A 20,868-nucleotide genomic window follows, 5' to 3' on the forward strand; every position below is an offset into this window, starting at 1 on the left:
TGGGACAGAGAGAGACAGAGCATGAACGGGGGAGGGGCAGAGAGAGAGGGAGACACAGAATCGGAAACAGGCTCCAGGCTCTGAGCCATCAGCCCAGAGCCCGACGCGGGGCTCGAACTCACGGACCTCGAGATCATGACCTGGCTGAAGTCGGACGCTTAACCGACTGCGCCACCCAGGCGCCCCCCTCCAAAATATATTTTGAATCCATCCATGTTTTGCTGTCTTTACTACCACCACCCTCATCTCCTGCCTGGAACACTGCATTCCTTCCTGAAGATCTTCCTGCTTCCTGCAATCCCTCCCCCTCACAACAGATTCCCTATAGCAGAGGCAGAAATAGTGTTCAAAAATGTAAACGACATCCTCTCATTTCCTTACCTAGAGAATGCTAACTTCCCATTAAACTTTGAATAACATACAAACAACATGGCTTGCCCTCTGCCAACTGTATCTTCTACCCCGTCCTCCTTCCTTCCTAAGTAAGCTCCTGCCACAATGGCTAGATTACTTTTTTGCTAGAACTCCCTAAGCTCTGTCCTGTGCATGCTGTTCCATCTGCCTAGAATGTTCTTTCCTTGCGCTTCACGTGGCTGGCTCCTTTTTTATTCTTGATGCCTACACCTTCCTCCTTGGGGAGACCCTCCTTGACCTCATTCCTTATCTCAGCCCCCTGTTTGTTTTCTTCATAACACTTCACATTTTGTAATTACTTACTTGTGCATGTCCCCCTTCTTTCTCCTCTCAACTCTAAACTCCCTGAGTCCAGGAGCTCTGTATGTGTTTTGCTCACAGATGAACCCAGCAGCTGGCCCAGTCCCTGGCAAATAATTAGGTTTTCGATACGTGTATGGTGAATAAGTGAATGAAGGTACAGGAAGTCACAACCGCCACTTGACTTTAACTGCTCTTGTCAAAGCCTCAGTGACAACGATGTGGCCAAGCCATTAAACTGTCCTATGCTCATTTTACTGATTATAGAATAGAGATAGGGGAGTGTCTTGGGTTCAATTTATTCCCTGTTAACCTCATCCGTATTTACCAACATGATTGATTCACCACAATATCCCCAGCACCCGGCGCTACAGACACTTAATGAATACTGCTGATGGAATGAACTCCTGAGCTCTGAATGAAACAGGATGTGAAAGGAAGGGGGCCGGTGCAACCGTGGAAGTGTCGGAGCAGAGTGAAAACTTCTGGGGAGAGATTTAAATGATGGCTTTCTACTTCTTGAAATGTTCATCAAAAGCGCTCATTTCCATTTGTATAATAAGAGGAAAATGTTTCAAGTAGCTTTTTTTTTTTTGTATCTCATTTGCTTTATAAGGGAGAAGGAACTTAGAGTTTTAGTTGCTGGGTGATTACTGAGTTATTACCTGATACGTAGGAGTCTCTCTCCAAGAAAGAAAAATATTTTTCTTATCAGCCAAATTCCACCTCTGTTGAGAAGACGATGGTGAGTAAAAGCATTCCCATCGTCCAAACAAATAAACCAAGGGCAATTTAAAAGCCAAACAAGCAAGAAAGCCAAGTCTCTAACCCTGGCTGTTTCACTCCATATCCTGTCCCCTACCCATTTAGATACCAATTTGCTAGTGATAAATAAAATAAGAATATATCCACTTCAACTCAACTTTGAGACAAGGATTTGCTTTTTCTGAAAGACATGTACCCTACGGGTATTAGTAGGACACAGAGAAGTATGAGGCCTGCAACCCCTTGAAAATTGTCAAATAACCTGGCATCCTAGGTGTTTTGACCCGCTTGGTAAAAGAAATCCAGCCATGTCTTTGACTTTTTCCACGCCATTGAGCGTGAGGTTCTCCATGGTCTCTGGTTTTGTATCACATCTGGCTGGTGCCAGGAGAATTAGCTCAACTCTAGCTCTCTGGGGAAAGGATTCATTCTCCCGTTTAGGAAATGTGATGTCAAGCTGGAAGAAGCTGATGAGCAAACTCAGTGGGGCCACAAACAGGCCCTGGTGAAACGCATCACATGGATGTCTTAGAATAAAGTTTAGTTCAGAGTGGTCAAGGACAGGGTGTGCCATTGTGGGCTGGGAGCCACTGTGGCTCAGCTGTTTGTTCAGCATTTAATATGTTTATCTTTCTGCTAAACACATTGTTGTTGAGTCATCTCTATTAAACAGACACCCTGTGTGAGGCCCAGCTCTGCAAATCCAACACACCAAGACAGGCCTTCTATCCTCAGTGACCTTACATTCTACACAGTCAAGATAAATGCTTCCTCTTCTTATTTTGGTGAACAAGGTACCCAGGTTTTGAGAAAGGTTTAATCATATGTCCTTTAATCAGGCCAGCAACCATGAAGTAATAAAAGTAAAGGAAGAACTTAAAGTGGTCGGTATGTTTTTAATATCATTTAGTGGTATTGCTGCAAACCGAAAATGGAAAGTCGAATTATCCAAAAGTACCAGCAGCCTCCACACCGTCAATATTTCATGTTAGGCTATTATGTTGTCACCGGTGTCAAAGTAATTCTATTAATAAAACAAATAATTGCATTAAGCTTCTAACATTTGGGCAGGCGGAAAAAAAAAAAAAAGATCACATAACTCTGAGAATTAGAGAAACTAATGAAATGCTGTTTGGGCTTCTACAGAAATTGTTCGAGCCATGACACATGTGATAAACCAAGGAATGGCAATGTACTGGGGGACCTCCCGGTGGAGTGCTATGGAGATCATGGTAATTTCATTTCTGTTTTTAAATGGCCATTAAATACCTTATTATTATTTTTCAGATACAATGTGTAAATTGCAAGGCCTTTCGCAAACGTTCTTAACAATCACCCTGGCACTAGAATGCTATGATCAATTCTGTCGTTACAGAGATGGATATGGGGCCGGATCTCATCAGGTCAGAATACAACAGTGAAGGTGCAGGTCTCTAACAAGAACCATATTCTGTCATGTTCTTCAGTGGCAAGAGGATACAATGGATTCCCCAGCTAGTGACATACATGAACAAAATAGTCTGGCTTCCTTTTTAAAAACTGTGTTAAATGACTATACTGTTTATAACATGCTAATCTTTATATGTTAGTGTGAGTTATTTCTTTAGGAACTTAAATTATGGGTTTTATCATGGACTATTACGATTCACACTTTGACTTATTTGCCCTGGACTTTACTCAGTCCAGACCCTCCCAAAGAATAAGGATTTCTTGCATTTGATATTGCTCTTAGCGAGATTGATGGCCATAACATCGCTTATTATTTGGCATCCTACATGTTTCTTGGTTTCTATTGATTTCACTAAAACGAAGTTTGCTCATGCATACGAATCACAGGGCAGCCTTATTTCTCATCAGTATCAATTCAGCTGCAATCTTATTTCTCCCCAGGAAGCCTATTCTGTAGCAAGGCAGTTCAATATGATCCCACCGGTCTGTGAACAAGCTGAGTACCATCTTTTTCAGAGAGAGAAAGTGGAGGTTCAGCTACCCGAGCTCTACCATAAAATAGGTAATCTTCACAATCAAATTTACTGATTATTTTTAACAATAGAAGTATCAGTGATCTGGAAAAAAAGTATTACTGAAATGCTTTCCTTAATGTTCCTAATTAACATAGAGATTGTAAGAACTCTCCATTTCAGAGACTGTAAAGACATCGGAAGTCCCTAAAGGGTAGTCTATAGGGTATTACTGATGAAATCCAATCAGTTGTAAATTGTGACTGGTGTATAAGCTGTACTCTGTAGGTGTTCCAAAAACTGCGTATAGAAAGAAGGGCAGAAACAAGGAATGAACTCATTTTTTCGTAGGGTGCTTCTCTAGTCAAGGCAGGCATCTTTGAGTAGATTATAACTGCCTTTCCAAAAAAAAAAAAAAAAAATTATGGATATATACATCTAAATCTTCAACTCCGTGCCTGTTAGAAGTTAGACACGGGGAGTTCTAGAATACCTGACAAGCCTAGCACTGCGTATCTATGAAGGTAGATGTCATAATTTCAAGGAAAGAAATATATATGCAACATATACATAAGAATTTTGGATTATCAGAAAAATATGAATAAGCCGTGTCCAGACTTATTTATGAAAACATTGTTCAGAGATAACTTTCTTCCTAAAAAATAGAGGTTCCTAAACTATAGAGCAGGAAAAGTACTGGCTGAGGGGAAGAAAAAGAATTAAAAATTCAACAGCAATAACAGTTACAATTGCTGGCACTTGCTGTGTGTCCAACATGCAGCAGGCACGGGGCTTCTATGTACCAGGCACTATTCGGGCAGAGTGGACCAGAGACGCACTGAAGCATCCTCCTGTGCAAGTCATAGTGCTTGTCTCTGAGCATAAAAAGAGACGTCAATTTTGGACATCAGGAAATTATGAATGAGCCACAGTTTCAGGCTTGTTTGGCCTGAAGACAAGGCCTGCTCCCTACAACTGACAGGACGTGTTCAACTGGTTTATAAAAATGAAGCACGACCGGGGCGCCTGGGTGGCCCATTCAGTTAAGCGTCCCGCTTCGGTTCAGGCCATGATCTCATGGTGCATGGGTTTGAGCCCCGCATTGGACTCTGTACTGAGAGCTCAGAGCCCGGAGCCTGGTTCAGATTGTGCCTCCCTCACTCTCTCCCCCTCCCCTGCTCAGGCCCTGTTCCTCTCTCTCTCCCTCTCAAAAATAAATAAACATTAAAAGAAATTTTAAAATGAAGCACAACTTGTAAATAACTAAAATGTAATGGAAAGAAGTATACTGACTTATCTGACTAGCTGTTTTCCTGTAACTACCCAAGTCCTGTTTAAGTACTCCCACACTTTTGCTCTCAGTTTGCACAAGCACCATATTCAGTTTCCTTCTTCTGCAGGAGTTGGAGCAATGACGTGGTCTCCACTTGCCTGTGGAATCATCTCAGGAAAATACGGAAATGGAGTGCCTGAAAGTTCTAGGGCTTCGCTGAAGGTACTTTCCTCCACTTCTAGAAAGAGAGTCTGGGGATGGGAGAGAGGGAAGAAGGCTGAACACAGCAGCTCGGCAGCAGCCTGTGGCTTCCTGGCTCAGGCACAGTGCGGCCTCGGCCGGCCGGGCCACTGTCTTTAGGCAGGCTCTCCTGAGCCCCGGGGAGGCCTCTGCTCCTGGCTGGACGTCAGTCAGGCGTTCAGAATCTGTCAGCACAGAAAATTCTCTGGGGACGAGGAGGAAATGCCCAATGACCTGGTTGCACTTATGGGGGATCAAATCCCTAGCTGTTATTCTTAGGTTAAAGAAGGCATTTCATTCCTGCTTTGAAACTGATGAAATGTAAAATCCCTTTTCTTTGTAAGAGGATCTATTTTTACTTTATTTGACCAAACAGTTGGGCCTGACCAATTGTAGCTGAGTATGGCCTGAGGTTGGTTGATGTTGTTTACTGTGTGGGGTGGGGGTGGGGGGGGCAGGTTAAGGAGGGAGACTTTGGGAAGCCAATGCATAGCCAAGCAAGGATCTGACACTCAGGCTCAAGGCTGGTATTTTCACAGGGTCAACTGGCCACTGAGTCTTACAGTTTAAATTCTTCTCTGAAGCATAAAGGTATTCAACATCAGTGACATAAAATTACCTCCATTCAGAGTATCTGGATGATTAATTCATTGTAGAGTACTCCATACATCCCTCATTATTATTATTATCATTAACATGTCTGTTTTTAAAAACTTGAGACAATGTATAATAACATTAGAATCACAAATGGTAATGTCAATGGAGAGAGAATAAAGACATTTTTAAAACTGACACACCAAAGGCCCCTAAGAGAAAGCAGAAGTCTGACACTGCCTCTTGCCTCCAAAGTTAGCAGGGGAACAGCTCAAGTCAGGCTCAAACCACCAACCCTGTAATCAATTGTCTGGGACCACTATGTGCTTCGCTAATCAGAACAGTCTCAAGGTTCTGCGTCTCCCGCTCTCCTTTCTGCTTGTTACAGTTGACCTATTAGCTAGTTTGTTCTCTAAAATAATACACTATAAATATCTCCTAAAGCATGGTGACAGGGCTGTTCCTAGCTTAGCATTGTCACAAGATGTAATTATCCTAGAATATTATTTGTGGTCTTGCTTCTGAAAACTGCAGATTGTTCTGAACCAAGTTTAAATACATTAGCAAGGAAAGACTAAAAGCATCTTAGGGAAGGTATGAAACAAAAATGGTGAGGAATGAGTGAAGATGGAAGGGAAGCACTGAAAAGTGCGATTTTACTGAGCACCTACTATGTGCCACGCCCAGGGCTGTCTTTACTCATCTCCTTTTATCCGCACAAACGTGAATGGATACAGATGACTCTTGATCAGTTGTAGATAGGCATGTTGTCTTACATTCTTTCAGAGACGTTTTAAAACACTCAGAGTACTTCCACATATGCCATACAAGAGGGTAAACCTTTTCAGATGTAGAAACTGAGCCAGCACAGAGGTCAGATAACAATCTAAGAGCACAAAGTCAGAGAGAGTTTATACTAGAACCCGGGTCTCTTGGCTCTCGGTTTATCTCCCCCTTAGACATTTTTGTTTCCCTGCAAACCCAGGTTTTTAATGAAGGAAGAAGTAGCTACACTGTATTTGGAGTGTTGATTGGTTGACCTCCATCATTGTTTGGGAAAAGCTTACAAACAGCTAAAAAAAAAAAGAAAAACAAAAAACCCAACAAAAGAAGAAATTAAATAAATAAATAATAAAAAGAGAGACGAAGTACTTGAAGATGGCTAAGTCCAAAAGCAACTCAGAAAAATATTTCTATTGTTGACGTTGATAAAGCCAACATCTATTGAAACATCCTTAACAATAAACGTGAAAGGCTTTCAACAGGTGAAAGGCATCTATCTGATCCCAAAGCAGCTTCTTTAGAGCTCCAGACTCTCAAGGCTTCCTAAATCATTAGCCTGAGTGTTTTCCATAGTGCTATATGTGCGCTTAGAAAGGCCACTTGAATAGAGTAACTGAAGCAAAAAAAATTAAAAACAAAGAAAATAAAGATAGAGCGCTAGGCAAGTAGATAAGTCAGTGAGCAACTTTCACCTCCCCCCACCCCAAATAGAATGGTTGGCGTTTCACATCAGCTATTGTAAGTCATACCAATAAAATAGACACTGATATTTCTTGCCGTTGTAAGTACTGAACTTGTATTTGAAGGTAAATTAACACAGTGAGAACAAAACCTATCTAGGGGTCTTTTAGAAAGCAGTATTACCCAGGGGTTTTCTGGAGGCTGCATCTGGCCCAATGCTCTAACAATGACTTCTAGATCTTTTGTCATCAGCTCTGTCTCCACTGCTGAGCTGTATACTCCTACTTCTTCACGTCTGTTAGACATCTCCCATGGGCATTAGTCATGCCTAGTGGAATCTATTGTCTCTCCTCACCCCCCCCCCCCCCAGAACCTGACCTTCCTTCGTAGTTAACAGTGCCTCCACCCTCCATCTGGCCGTCCCAGTCAGAAGCCAAGGGTTATGTCAGACTCTTCTCCCTCCCTTCTCTTGTCCAGTGGGGCACCCACTCCTCCAGGTCACATCCTGACTTTCTATGGCCCATCCCCTGCACAGCCCTTGTTCAGATTGTCATTTCTTACCTATTTTGCTGCAGTAACCTCCTATCTACACTCTCTGATTTTTTTCCCCCTTTTGCCAACTGCCCATCACGGTGACCAATTATCTTTCTAAAAGACTAATCTGGGGCGCCTGGGTGGCTCAGTCAGTTAAGCGTCTGACTCTTGATTTCGATTCACATCATGATCTCGCGGTTTGCGAGTTTGAGCCCCACATTGCCCTATCAGTGCAGAGCCTGCTTGGGTTTCTGTCTCCCTCTCTCTCTGCCCCTCCTCCACTTGCTCTCTGTCTCTCACTGAAAGTAAATAAAAATTTAAAAAAATAAAATAAAATAATAAAAGACTAATCTGACCATATCATAGCTCTGCTTAAAATCTGTTACTCACTTCCCACTTATTGCTTATAGGACAAAACCCAAATTCAACAGAAAAGCATCCAAGGAAGTACCCTTGGGATCTAAGTTGTGCACACTCTTCTATTGTCTCTCCCTATATTGTATTACTATATTGTTCACCCAAAACGCACTGTTCTCTGCCTCCTAGAAATGCCCTCCTTTTCATTCTGCTGCAGAAGCCCTCATCTCTAAAGACAAAGCTTGGTATTCTTCACCTCTATGAAGCCTGTCCTCACTTTATAAAACTGAATCATTTGCATCTTCCTCTATTATCCCATTAACACTTCTTACAGAGTCAGAATTCTCCATTTGCAAGCCACAGAACTTAATTCAAACTAATTTAATCAAGGAAGGAGGACAGACAGACACTCACTGGGAAGAGCGGGAGGGGACAGTCTCAGGGTTGACTCCATCCATAAACTTGTACAGTGTCAGGACTCCCCATCTCCTCTATTTCTCTCTGCATGTGTGCATCATCTTCTACTGCAAATGGGTCCTCCCTATGAGGCCAGGAGCAGGAAAGCTGGTGTTTGCAGGTTTATATCTGTAAAGGTACGTAACATGAGAGAATAGCGATCTATCTTTTCTTTATGACTTCAGAGAAGACTGGCCAAGCCTGGGTCATGTGCCACCAGCCATGACCAATGACAGCCCAAAGGGTAAAGTGCTATGACCGGCTCACATTATGCACCATTGTTAGGGGCATTTTCCCCAAGGAGGCAGTATAAGCATGGCTTCTGAGGCAATCACGGAGGGAGACACCCCAACTGCAAAGCACTTCTCAAGGTACTGGACAGTGATTTGTGAATACCTCTGGGACGGACAGTGAAACTCAGGTAACGTCACAGAGCCTGGCACATGATAGGTACTCAATAAGTGTTTGTTGAATGAGTGCAATGAGCCATAAGGGAAGATCAACAAAGTCTGATCAGCAGACCAGGTATGTAGTTTTTAAATAGAAATTGTAAATAGAAATGAAAAGTACAATAAAATTTATGGGCAGCTCTTTCCTGTTGTTGGCGAAATGCCTTACAGAAAAATCATAAATGAAAATGGGAATGGCAAATGAAAATGGGAACATGCAAACTTAGGTATGTCAAGATGGGGAAAAAGAGGCAGTTCCAATACTCCAGGTGTTCACACTAAGAAACTGAGAGTATTGGGACGCCTGAGTGGCTCAGTCAGTTAACATCTGACTTCAGCTCAGGTCACGATCTCACAGCTCATGAGTTCAAGTCCTGCGTCAGGCTCTGTGCTGACAGCTCAGAGCCTAGAGCCTACTTTGGATTCTGTGTCTCCCCTCTCTCTGCCCCTCCCCCATTTGTGCTCTCTCCCTCTCTCAAACATGAAAAAAAATTTTTTTAAAGAAAGAAACTAAGGATAGTGCACATCATGGTGTAATTTCAAAAGGAAATTTTTTTAGCTTCAGCATTTTACCTAGAGATTTCAATCTTAATATCAAAGACTTTGCTGCTCTTTTGAGCCAGAGATTTTGAAGTTTTAATGACAACAGTCAGTGATCTTGGATGTTAATTATTCTAGACAAGGTCCAGAGATGACATGTGGCTGATTCTGTCCATGGCTTTACAGCTGCTGCCTTTCAATCCATTATTAACAAACAGCCAACTGGTGGCTTCAGGGCCAGTCCCACAGATTACTCCTACCCATCACCGCCCTCCCCCCCGGCCCCCCATCATTACCTGTAAAATGGTCACAGCATTGGGAGATGGCAAAGAAATGGGCTTTTGGAAAATTTAGAGAATTTTGTATAAAAGTAACAGCCCACTAATCTGCACAGAAAAGCTCTTTTTTTCCCCCTTTGGCAAACAATCTACTCAGTGCTGGGCTGTGCTGAGTGCTGAGGATACGGGGAAGAAGGGTCAGTCTCCACCTTCAAAGGGTAACTTGGGGACTTGTTAGAGATGCGAAGGAGTGAATTATGAAACGATGTGGAATCGATCCACAGGTATTGTGGAGTCACACAGGACTATCGGCAGAGTTGCACTGGAATGAGGAAGGGGTGTCTGTGCCTGATCTGAAACATTGGAGAGATCTGGTGTTACCCCGTGGAGCCCTGGTTGCTCAGATTCCTCCCTCACTGTACTATCGGCTGAGCCCCTCCTCTATGGCAAGCACTGTGTCAGGACTGCGGAGACTGCGATGAACAAAAAGCCCATCCTTGCCTCCCATTCAGTTAGGTCAACATATAACCACATCACTACGGCACTGGGGTAAGCAGTAGAATAGGGTTGGAAGAAAAAGCCTCAGCTTTTGATTCATAGATTGCTGCCTAGTCAACAAACTGGGTTTATTATTGCACACAACCACACCCACCACCAATCTTCTTAGGAAAAAACACTGGTTCGCTTCCATATTTATATTTTAATTAAGCCTCATCTCCTCCCTATGCTAACATTTTCCCACTTGTAAAGCAGTTAGAGCTATTTATTTCCAAAAACACTTTTGTTTCTTTTAGTGTGAGGAAAGCAGTATAAATACTATGCGTCTAGTTTTTAAAAATCCTAGCCTGCTTGTGTTTTCCAATGATTAAAGCAACGAGATTTATAGTGTTTTGAGTGTAGGGAGAGAGTGACTCAATAAATGAATGTTTGATGTTTGCTACTTTTAGAAGTCTGCCTCTCGATTATTTTGTGTGTGCGGGTGTGTGCATGGGTGGAATCAATCCACACACACACACACACACACACACTCACAAAACTTGTACCTCAATCCTGAGGGTACAAATGCATTCCACACAATAAAGATTTCAAAACTGGAGTTCCGTAAGTGATAAATAAAACAATCATTCCTTACGTGTGGCATATACTGAAACTCAAGAATGCTCCTAGTTATGATAAAAAAAACAAACAAACAAACAATCATTTGGCTATTGGTTTTCCACCTTTTTTTTCCCCTTTGAATGAACACTCAGAGATACTGGTCCCCTGAAAGATGTTATGAAACTAAAGCAAGGATTGGTAATGTCTTCCCATTGAGGACAGCAAAAGTAAGTTCAGGGGCTCTCTGACCCAGCATGCGGGTCTGGCCAGGGAAGCCCCTGGGCCCCAATGGTGGTGCCCGTCTCACCACTGGCACCAGCTGTCCCCTCTGGAGAGCTGCTGCAGGCGGCCCTTCGTCCTGGAAGACGCTGAGGTTTCCCAGAGCTGAGACTGAGAGACCTCTTGGCCATCTCCCTAAGCAAACTCTCGAGTGAGGAGCCAGACCGTAAGCCTTTGACATCTAGGAAGCAAACAGAACTGGGGCAGCTTGCCCTTTCTCGTTTTTACATCTGCAAAATTATTCCAAAAATCATAATAAAACATAATGTGGTTACCCTTTTCTTTGGAAATACTGTCTTCCAGTGAGGAAAAAAATACTTCAAAAACAAAAGCAAGCAGTCTTATTGAAATCATGTGGGTGGCGTGTCTGTGACCATTATTGCCTTTGGGAAGGTAAAGGTCTGTTGTGGCAATTATTTCGCAAACACGGGCAGCGGAGAAAGTCCACATTGCCACACAGGGGGATGGTTGCTGTTATTTCCACTAAAACAGACTAACGCATTCTTACAAATATTCTTTACCTTTGGGTGTTGCTGCTTAGTGTTAGTTTTGCATAGAACAGTCTATTGTCCCTCATTTCTTAAGAGCAGAACCTTCTGGAAAGTAAGGCATTGAGAAGTTGTAAAAGATTTTTCTCCTATCGGGGAAATTAGCTCACTTTTACAGGCTACGGATCAGAGTCAATCTCTTCTCACAGGTTTTAAAGAACAGTTTCCCGTTTTGAGCCTCCTTACCTTTTTAAGTTTCAATCGCTATACAAAAGGTAATTCACATGTGGGATAGTCTTTATCCACTTAAAAATTTTAAAAATGTACTTGGTACCTATCAGTTATGCCTTGTCTGCTTCTAGGAAGATGAGAGAGCTCATAATAAAGCCCTGCTGTGAGAAGAGGAGACTGGGAGTAAATAGAAGGCAAGAGGCAGAAAGATAGTTATAACAATGTAAGATAATGGCTTTCTTTGCGCAGAAAGCTTGGCACCTGGCCTTCTTGACAAAAAGGAAACATAATAGACCTTGGCGAAACGTCCATTTCTTTTCTACATTCTAAAATTGGGCTATTGCAATGAGAAACATCATTTCCTCCACTTAGCAGACTACGTATAATCGATTATATGTCAGGATTCTAACAACTTTTGTGCATGTTGATGGATTTGAATGGTGACTATTAGTCAAAAATCAATCTATGTTGAACCAGTAAACAAGGAGACCGTGGGGGAACATTTCTTTGCCTAAAAGCACAGGCATCCTTGTCACCATGGTACAAGGTGACATAACATGTTACTAACATGTTACATAACACGACACTAACATGAAGGTTAGTGAAGAAGACTCAGGAATTCATCATGAGGGCTCTCCTATTTTACGGACTTAATAATCTTTGCCTCCAGCCCTTACCAGACGTTAACCTTTAAACGCTCTTCGTCTCCCTAGTGCTACCAGTGGCTGAAGGAAAGAATTGTAAGTGAAGAGGGACGAAAACAGCAGAACAAACTAAAAGACCTCTCCCCAATTGCTGAGCGCCTCGGGTGCACACTACCTCAGCTGGCTGTCGGTAAGAAAATTACCTGGAGGGGAAGCTCTTCTAGGTCACAGAAAAGAGTTTTCACAACTCTGTCACGATAAAACATCTAGTGTAGGGGCAGACTGACGTCAGAAGCACAGACTCCCAGTTAATACTATCTAAAATGAAGTTTTCAGAGTTCCCCAGAATTTTCTAGGTGCTAAAAATACGTTATTTCCTTCCTCTGTCCCTTATAACACAGTTCAAAGGAGAACAAGTCAGTGAACACACACACACATCCTCACGGTGCCAGGGGTGAGCGCCCCTCAATTATGGAGGGATAGCCATGTCTTCTGGCTCAAATTTCCCTCCTTGTGGAAGCTGAGGCAGGGCCGGTGAGAGGCCAGAAGCAGGGCTGTGCCGGGGGCCCAAGGCTACTGCCACAGGGAAACGTGTTTGCCCTGAAACCTCCTGAGGGGCCATGAAGAAAAGTCCTCTTATTAACACTGTGGAGCCGATGAAAGGTCACGGTCACTCATACAGTTGAAAACCACATGTACCAGTGCTGTCCAATAGAAATATAATGTGAACCACATTCTTAAAATGTTCTAGTGACCATACTGAAAAATTAAAAACAGGCGAACTTAGTTTTAATAATGTATTTTATTTAACCCAATATAGCCAAAACATTTTCTTAATATGTAATAAGAAAAAAAGTTGAGATAGTTTACATTTTTTCATACTACGTCTTCAAAATCCAGATGTATTTTATACCCACAGCACGTCTCGATTCAGGCCAAACACCCCTCATGTTGCCAACAGCTGCCACATGTGGCTTAGAGGCTAAGTATTAAAAAGACAAGACTGGAGACTTTCAGCTCCTTGCTCTACAGTAGCACTTTATACACACTGTTGTCTCCTTAATCATCAAAACACTCCCATGAGATGTATGCTATCACTAGCCCTACTTTACAGATGTTAACAGAGTATCTGCTGTCGTTATCTCCACTTTACAAAAGAAACTGAAGGTAAAAAAACAAAAAATCCACGGGGTAGTTATGAGAAAAGAATAAAATGGGTGTAGGGTCTAGAAAAAAAATCCTAAAGATTAAGAAATAGCAGGAATTGGGGCTAATCTGATAGTGAAATGAGATAAAAAGCTCAAGATAAGTTTTATGAAAATAAAATGACGTGATAGAATATTTGTTAGATGCATGATCTGTGGTTGCAAGGCAGGAAAAAAAATGGCTGCCATCAGGGACAGAAAGGGGAGGTGGTTGGGGACGAGGGGACTATCATTTAACCTAAGTATATATACAGGCTTTGTTTTAATCTTTTCTTTCAAAAAACAAAAAAGCCAAAGAATGATATGATTATTAGCATTCCTGTAACTTTAACCAGCACAGTAAAAAGTATTAGCTATTTGACCATGAGCAAGTTATTTAACCTATTAATTTTCTCATCTATAAAAGGGGTATAATAGATACCTTATCAATTTGTTGAGTAGAGCAAAATTATAGATATAAAGCAAAGAGTAGGTACCCAGGAAGTGGTAACAATGATGCTGCTGTTTTTGCAAAGAATTAGACACCCTGGACCTAAAACTCTGTCCATTCCTAGCCTCGGCATGTGGTCAAAGTGACAGGCACAGAGAGAAACATCTATTCTTCAAATATGGTCGTAAATATGGTTTTAGGCAGTGACGTGACAGTGAGTACTGAATTTAGCTCTGAAAGACAGAACACGGTCTTTCTAAAGAGGAAACCTTTACCAGATTTAGACTTTCACTAGATGTTAGATACACATGAAAGATGCTCTTCACAGTCTAAAACATGCTCTGATTCTCCCTTTCCTCCCTCTGTGCCCCTAGATGTCTTGCCTGTCATTTTTTTCTTTCTTTATAAACAAGTAGTTTTGCTTTCAAGCACAGAACTCTCAAACCAAGAGGGAAATGATTTCCAGGCATGTTACCTTTGATCTGCTAGAAGGGGTGTAGGGGGAAGGGAATCCTTTAGCAGGAAACAAACTCCTTGAACCCGGCTGTGGGCTAGCTCCCGAGGCACACACCTGCACAGGAGCCAGCTTTCACACCCTGATCATAGGCATTCTGGATAGGACGGTTAAGGACACTTGGTTAGATGCTAATTATCTTGAATCATCTGTGTGTGTTACCTATCACACTGGTCAGCTCGGCCTAGTGGGTCCTCGTATGTCCTACAGCCCATGAGGAAAACTGGCTGTTGCTGGCATCAGGTAGTTTATGGGCAATAATCTTCCCAGTGCCCTGCTTTGACCTCAGAACTTCCACTAGGGCCAAAAGGAGTTCTCTAAGTGCAAAGCAGGAAACAATGCAGCCAAGGAAAAAAAAAAAAAAGAAAAAAGAAAAAGTCCTGGATCTCTTGGCCTGTTGCCTTCATAGTTTTATTTTGTCCACGTGGAAAGATTTAGTGATTGCCTTAAAAGGCCTGAGCATGTTAACTGCTTAAGAGTATGTGTTGCAGGGCCTGAGCAGATGGGGACAGAAGAAATGCTTCTGGACAGCCACCCATCATTCACATCTGTGTTTATTCAACAAACATGTAATAAGCACCTACTATGTACAGGTACTGGGCTGGGTGCTGAGCATCCCAGTGCAAATAACAAATATCTCACAGCCTGGTGGGCAAGAGAATAGATTAATACAGTGTTGTAATAAAATAATTGAGAAGGGCACAGAGGATCATGGAAGTCTTAAGTGCAGGGGCTAACCCCACCTGGGATTCAAAGGGAAGGACTCTGGGAGAAAGCAGTGAAGCATCTATGAAGAGTTTCAAATGATGAGTAGGTGTTAGTGAGGCACAGGGACATTCCAGGTCGAGGGCACACTTGAGCCGAGGGCTTGAGGGGCAGGAAAACAGCATGATGTTTGGGGATGGAAAGGATTTACAAACAGTTCAGTGCTACTGCACCCCGAATTTCAAGGCAGGGAATGAGAAGACCTGAAGCTGGAGAGACGGCGTTCTAGTAAGTTTGCCAGGGTGAGAAATGAGAGCTTCGTCTCACAGGACAATGATTATATTGAAGAACTTCTGACCAGGCAAGTGACATGATGAGATGTACATCTGGAAACATTGCTGGTTGACGTGTGACAGATGTATGGGGGAAAAGGAGAGAAAATCCACTCAAGAGGTGGGAAAAACAGTTGTGCAGGAGAGAGAAGGTGAGGTCCTGAATAAGGACAGTAGGCAGTGGAACCAGAGCAGTGATTCTCAAAGTGTAGTCCTACATCCACATGATGGAATTCTGTTCAGCAATAAAAGAAATATTTATTAATACGTGCTAGAACATGGTGAACCTTATAAACATTATGTTAAGTGAAAGAAGTCAGACTTAAAGATCCAGGTTATAGGATTCCATTTAAATGAAATGTCTGGAAGTAATAAAAAGTTATAGGGGTACAAAATAGATTAGAGGTTTGCTGGGAGTGGAGGTACAAACGGGATTCACTATCAATGGTGATGGTTGAACATGATCAACTTATGAAAAATTACTGAATTATACACTTTAACTGGGTAAATTTTACATCAAGTTTTTACAATAAGCCTGATCCCTGAACCAGCAGCAGCACCTGGAAGCTTGCAGAAATGCAGATCCCCAGACCCCACTCCAGACCTTCCGAGTCACGAACTCCGGGATGGCACCCAGTAACTGTTTCACAAGCCCTCTCGGTGATTCTGATGCATGCTGCAATACAAGAGCTACCGGATTAAAGAAGTATTTAGGAGGAATAATCAACTAGACACAGTAATTAAAAGGGAATGAGGGCTCAGAAAAGTTCCTAAGGGTAGCTCTCGGGTTTGGGGATTGGAAGGCCCAGTTGCTGGGAAGGCCACTAAATGAGGCTGGGAACACAAGACAGGCAGGCTTCGTAGTTAAGTAGCAAGAAGTATGCAGCGCCTGCGGGACACCTAGCAGGATGTACAGCAGACACTGCATCTGTGTGACTCTCCAGAAACTTCTAGTTCCAGACATCTATGAATGGAGACATCTACTGTAACCACAAGGAGGTTCCCAGGGAACTTGGCTTCTGACACAGTTAAGAAGGGGACTAGGAGGCAAGGAAGGCATTTTATATGCCTTTTAGAAGCTTACGGGGAAAAGGGTGAGGCAGTAGCTAGTCAAGTTATGAAGGGTTAGAGGAGGCTAATTTTAGAATGGGACAAATTTGATAAAGAGGAAGAAGACAGTAAGAGACTTAAGATTCAGGAGAGAAAGCCAGAAACAATAATGAAACAAGTCTAAGAAAAGGCAAAAGGAGTCAGATCCAGGGCAGACTTTGGTCTTGGACAGAAACCAGACACCTCATCTGAAAACAGAGGGTATATATTTATATATGTGCTTGTAGGTTACTGAAGAATATCCCACAGAACAGACTTTTCTACATAAAGTAGGATACCAGGTCATCTGCTGAGAGAGGGGACAGGGGCTAGAGGGTTTAAGGGCGGAGGTTGCTAGAGATGCAGAGGAGGAGGTGGAAGGTTGGTGAGAAGCAGATAATCAACATAGGTTGAATCTTAGACTAGGGAGATCCAGAGAAGTTTGACAGGTAGAAGGAAACAAAGGAAGAAGACACCCAGGGTCTACAGGACTCTACATAACAGATGAGAAAAAAGAGCACGAGTAAGATGGAAAGACAGGAGACTGTGCGCCAAGATGGAAATGGAAACACAGGGATCTGCCAGGAAGCAGGATCTGGTGTTTTCAGGAGCAAGAGTGTGTTCCTGGCGTGGACAGCCGGAGTGGATATCCCAACCATTTCTACTCATGTAGAAAATGTACAAGCCCTAAACCCTCAGCTCAAATGCAGACATTGTACTAAACCCTCTCCAGGACAGCTGTTGCTGCTGAGGTATTTAATCCTGGAAAGCACGGTCTGTCCTCCCCCAAAAGTTTTGGTTGCAACAACTGGCGTTACAGGTGGTGTTTATAAGCTAATCGATAAGCAGAAGTGTTTTGACATCCTGACCAAGTGTTCTTTCTTCCCAGCTTGGTGCCTGAGAAATGAGGGTGTGAGTTCCGTGCTCCTGGGATCATCCACTCCTGAACAACTCATTGAAAACCTTGGTGCCATTCAGGCAAGTACTACAGCCCTTTCCAGTAAACTCCAGAGACTATCATGGTCCGTTGAAGATGTCCCCAGGCAGTGTCCCATCTCTTTCCACCTCTGTCCTTTATTGTGTCACAGCTGCATGAAGGCCTCTAATAGAGGGAAAGGCCATCTGTTTCTAGCTGGGGGGTGTGGGGGGGGTGCTTAGGATAAGGGGGGTACACAAAGGCCCAAGAAGCAACAGAACTTTTACAGGACACGGATCCAGGGGTGTCCTCTTATGAACAGGCGATACTGTCAAAGCACATTCTTCAGGATGGTATGTGGGACAGTGCATTCCAAGACCCAAGCAATGTTACACTGGGCGACTGAATTCCCAAGCCTGACCATAAAAACCTGCTTAATAACCTACCTGAAATTATGCATTACTCCTTTCCCCACATAGTTGCCAATCTACGTTGTGCCAAGCCCCCCACCCCTTTCTGCTCCCATAGCATCCTGTATTCCTCCTCCCCACCACAGTATTTGTGATCATGTAGTAGGATTACCTGTCTCCCCACTGGAATGTGAGCTCCCGGAGGTCAGAGACTTTCTGGCATCTCCACCAATTTTCCAGTTCCTAGCATACTGTGTCTCTTAGTCAACAATCAAATACCTGTTGAATGAATGTTTCCCACATTTTAAGAGGATATAGGCTCAAAATTCTATTTTGGATTTCCAGGATCACATCTTTCTAGCAGCAAATTCAGGACTAACCACCTTCCCTGGGGAAGAAGTGGATTGGATTTGGTAGGAGCCTGCATCGGTAGTGAGAGAAAAAGTGGGAGAGAGATGTTCCTGAGGGCTTTATCTGTGGAGAGGGTGAGGTTAATGGCTGCTGTGACCATCCCGTGCCCCAAAGGCCATACCTCAGTCCTGAGCCTGCCCCACGCTCAGCCCTGAGGGTCCTAAGGACCCTGCCCACTACTCTTGCCACAGCCAGCACCTGCCACAACAGGTATGGTTGTCTATTTTCCTACTGCTCACTGGGGAACAGAAAGGTCTCCCTTGCCTGCCCATCCCTGAAACAAGCCCCGTTAACCCTTCCAAAAGGAAACCCATGGAGGTATGAACAAACTTGATAAAACATTTTTTAAAAACCCTTTTGGCAAACAGCCCAGAATATGCTGGGAGATAAATGGTGCCAACCTCCTTCCCATCATCACTTTCTTAGGGCTGTGCAGCTGCCCCTGCTATGAAGAACCTCTCCAGCCCCCCAACTCCTCCCAGAATTCTATGGGGTTCCATCCCTTATGGGGAATGCTCCTTCTTATGAAAGTCACCCCTACCTTATTTTCACTGATGTTCTGGGAAAAGATAAGACTACACGGTGACAAGGAGGAAATAGAGGAACAGTCTGTACACAACTGAAATTCAATGATTTCAATTCCATTAACAGTTATTTAGTATGTATTGTATGTTTGGCACCATGCTAGGCATGGAAGGTACTGAGCAAAGAACTGGCCTCTGCCCTCATGAGATCACGGGCTGGCTAAGAGTGAATCAGATAAAAAAAAAAAAAAAAAATCAATCTATCCCTTAGTTCATTCAGATCTTTGAGAGCCTACTATGCACCAGGCACTGGAGACACCATAACAGACAAAGATACTGTCCAGGCTTTAAGGAGTTTACATTCCAGTGGGAGAGGCACATAATAAACATGAAATAATTTCAAAATGTGAGGACTATTAGGTAACTAAAGAGGGTTCTGTAACAGAGACTGAGAAATGGGTGGGCCTACTTCAGATAATGTTTGTGCCAAAGGCCCCTCTGGGATAGGTGTATCCTGAAGTCCAAAAGAGGAGAACACAGCATATGAAAAACCCAAGCAAGAGCATTCCAGACACAGTGGAGAACAGTGCGAAGGCCTGGAGACCATTAGGAACTTGGCTTTTTCCAGGAACTGCCAGCCTAAGGCTAACGTGGCCAACATGTAGTGAGCAAAAGGGACAGTGGATGCATTAAAGTGGAGTCAGGCAGGAGATGGATTTCAAAGGACACTAAAAAGGTTAGTTTTGTTGTATGTGCAACAAATCCTTCGGAGCGTTTTAAGGACATGCTGTTATTTGAATTTTTAAAGACTGTGCTGGCTGCTTTGTAGAAAGTGGAATGAAGAAAGGCAAAGGCAGTTGTCCAGGTGATGAGAGATGCTGGCTTGGATTAGCTAGGATGGCGGCTACAGAGGTGAAGTGGATGGATTCCACAGGCTTTGGACACAGACAGGACTTGCTGATGGCTCAGCCAGAAAAGGGAGGAACTGAGATTCCTATCATGCGAATAGTGACCACTGCCATCCCAGGGGGAGTTAATACTGCCTGGGAACGGTAAAAAGAGGTAACTCCTGGGCTGTGGGAGTACTCCAGGTAGCAAAAGATGTATTTCAGACGAAAACTCCGGAGTCTGTCATCTTCTCAAAGCATTTCCTCCCTAGCAAGGCTCAGGCTGATAGCAGGATGCGGTAAGAGATGCTCAAAAGGTAAGATAATAGGGATGCTACCCAAGCTGGGAGGCTGCTACCTTGGAGGCTCCATCATCCCCTCCCCCTTTCCACTCCCACCTCCGGCCAGCCCAGCAAACTTCCACCCGTTGTGACTGGGCAGCTGGGGGCACCCAGCCGTGGTGGGACTGGCGGCAGGACAGGAAGTGTGCAGTGCCAACAACAGTGGTTAAAGGAAAGTTCTAATGGGCACGAGAAGCCAGCTGCTCTAAGGGATGGAATGTGCCTCAGCCATGCGTAAACTGGAGGGAACATACAAGTCAGAGCCTCAATCAATGGCCAACTGGAGAGGATAAACCACAGCTGCAGGCAGGCAGCCATCACCTGCACAGGCCCCCATCCGCCCCACTTCCACCTAGAAGGTGGAGAGAAGCAATGTTCTCCCTTCTGAGGCTCCCCATCACCTCCTCAGAGAAATCCAGGCTTCTCAGCAGGCAGGCCCTTCACATCCAGGGCTCATCTCCCCTCACTGCTCTCCTTCCTTGGTATCCTCAATCCACCAATTATTCCAGTCAGTAGAACAGGCAAGGTTGCCAAACTGGTAGCCTGTGGGATGTTTGTGTCATCTGTAGTGGATGAAAATGTTTTACAACAGTTGCCAACATTAAAAAATCGGGCGACTTCACATAAAATTCTGGAGGTATGGCTTCTCTTAAAATTTTTAAGTCTTACAAGGCTATATATACATTTTTTCATGTTTTATTCAAGTACTTTTATGGTTTCTTTTTTTAATGTTTAAATC

At 43.4% G+C, this 20,868-nt stretch overlaps 1 protein-coding gene across 5 annotated transcripts in view; it reads left to right on the forward strand.

Annotated features, from left to right (window-relative positions):
• The window catches only part of KCNAB1 (potassium voltage-gated channel subfamily A regulatory beta subunit 1), a 417,565-nt gene that overhangs the window by 394,622 nt on the left and 2,075 nt on the right, over nt 1–20,868 (forward strand). For all 5 annotated transcript variants that reach the window (XM_047099247.1, XM_047099250.1, XM_047099248.1 and 2 more), the window contains 5 exons: nt 2,626–2,711; nt 3,370–3,490; nt 4,841–4,935; nt 12,435–12,555; nt 17,530–17,618. In XM_047099247.1, the coding sequence (XP_046955203.1) occupies nt 2,626–2,711; nt 3,370–3,490; nt 4,841–4,935; nt 12,435–12,555; nt 17,530–17,618 (512 nt within the window). The remainder of the gene's footprint in view (nt 1–2,625; nt 2,712–3,369; nt 3,491–4,840; nt 4,936–12,434; nt 12,556–17,529; nt 17,619–20,868) is intronic.

Source organism: Lynx rufus, unplaced genomic scaffold, assembly GCF_022079265.1.
Source record: "Lynx rufus isolate CCGP_SWC_20201006 ecotype Redwood Valley unplaced genomic scaffold, mLynRuf1.p SCAF_5, whole genome shotgun sequence".
Classification (NCBI taxonomy): Eukaryota; Metazoa; Chordata; class Mammalia; order Carnivora; family Felidae; genus Lynx; species Lynx rufus.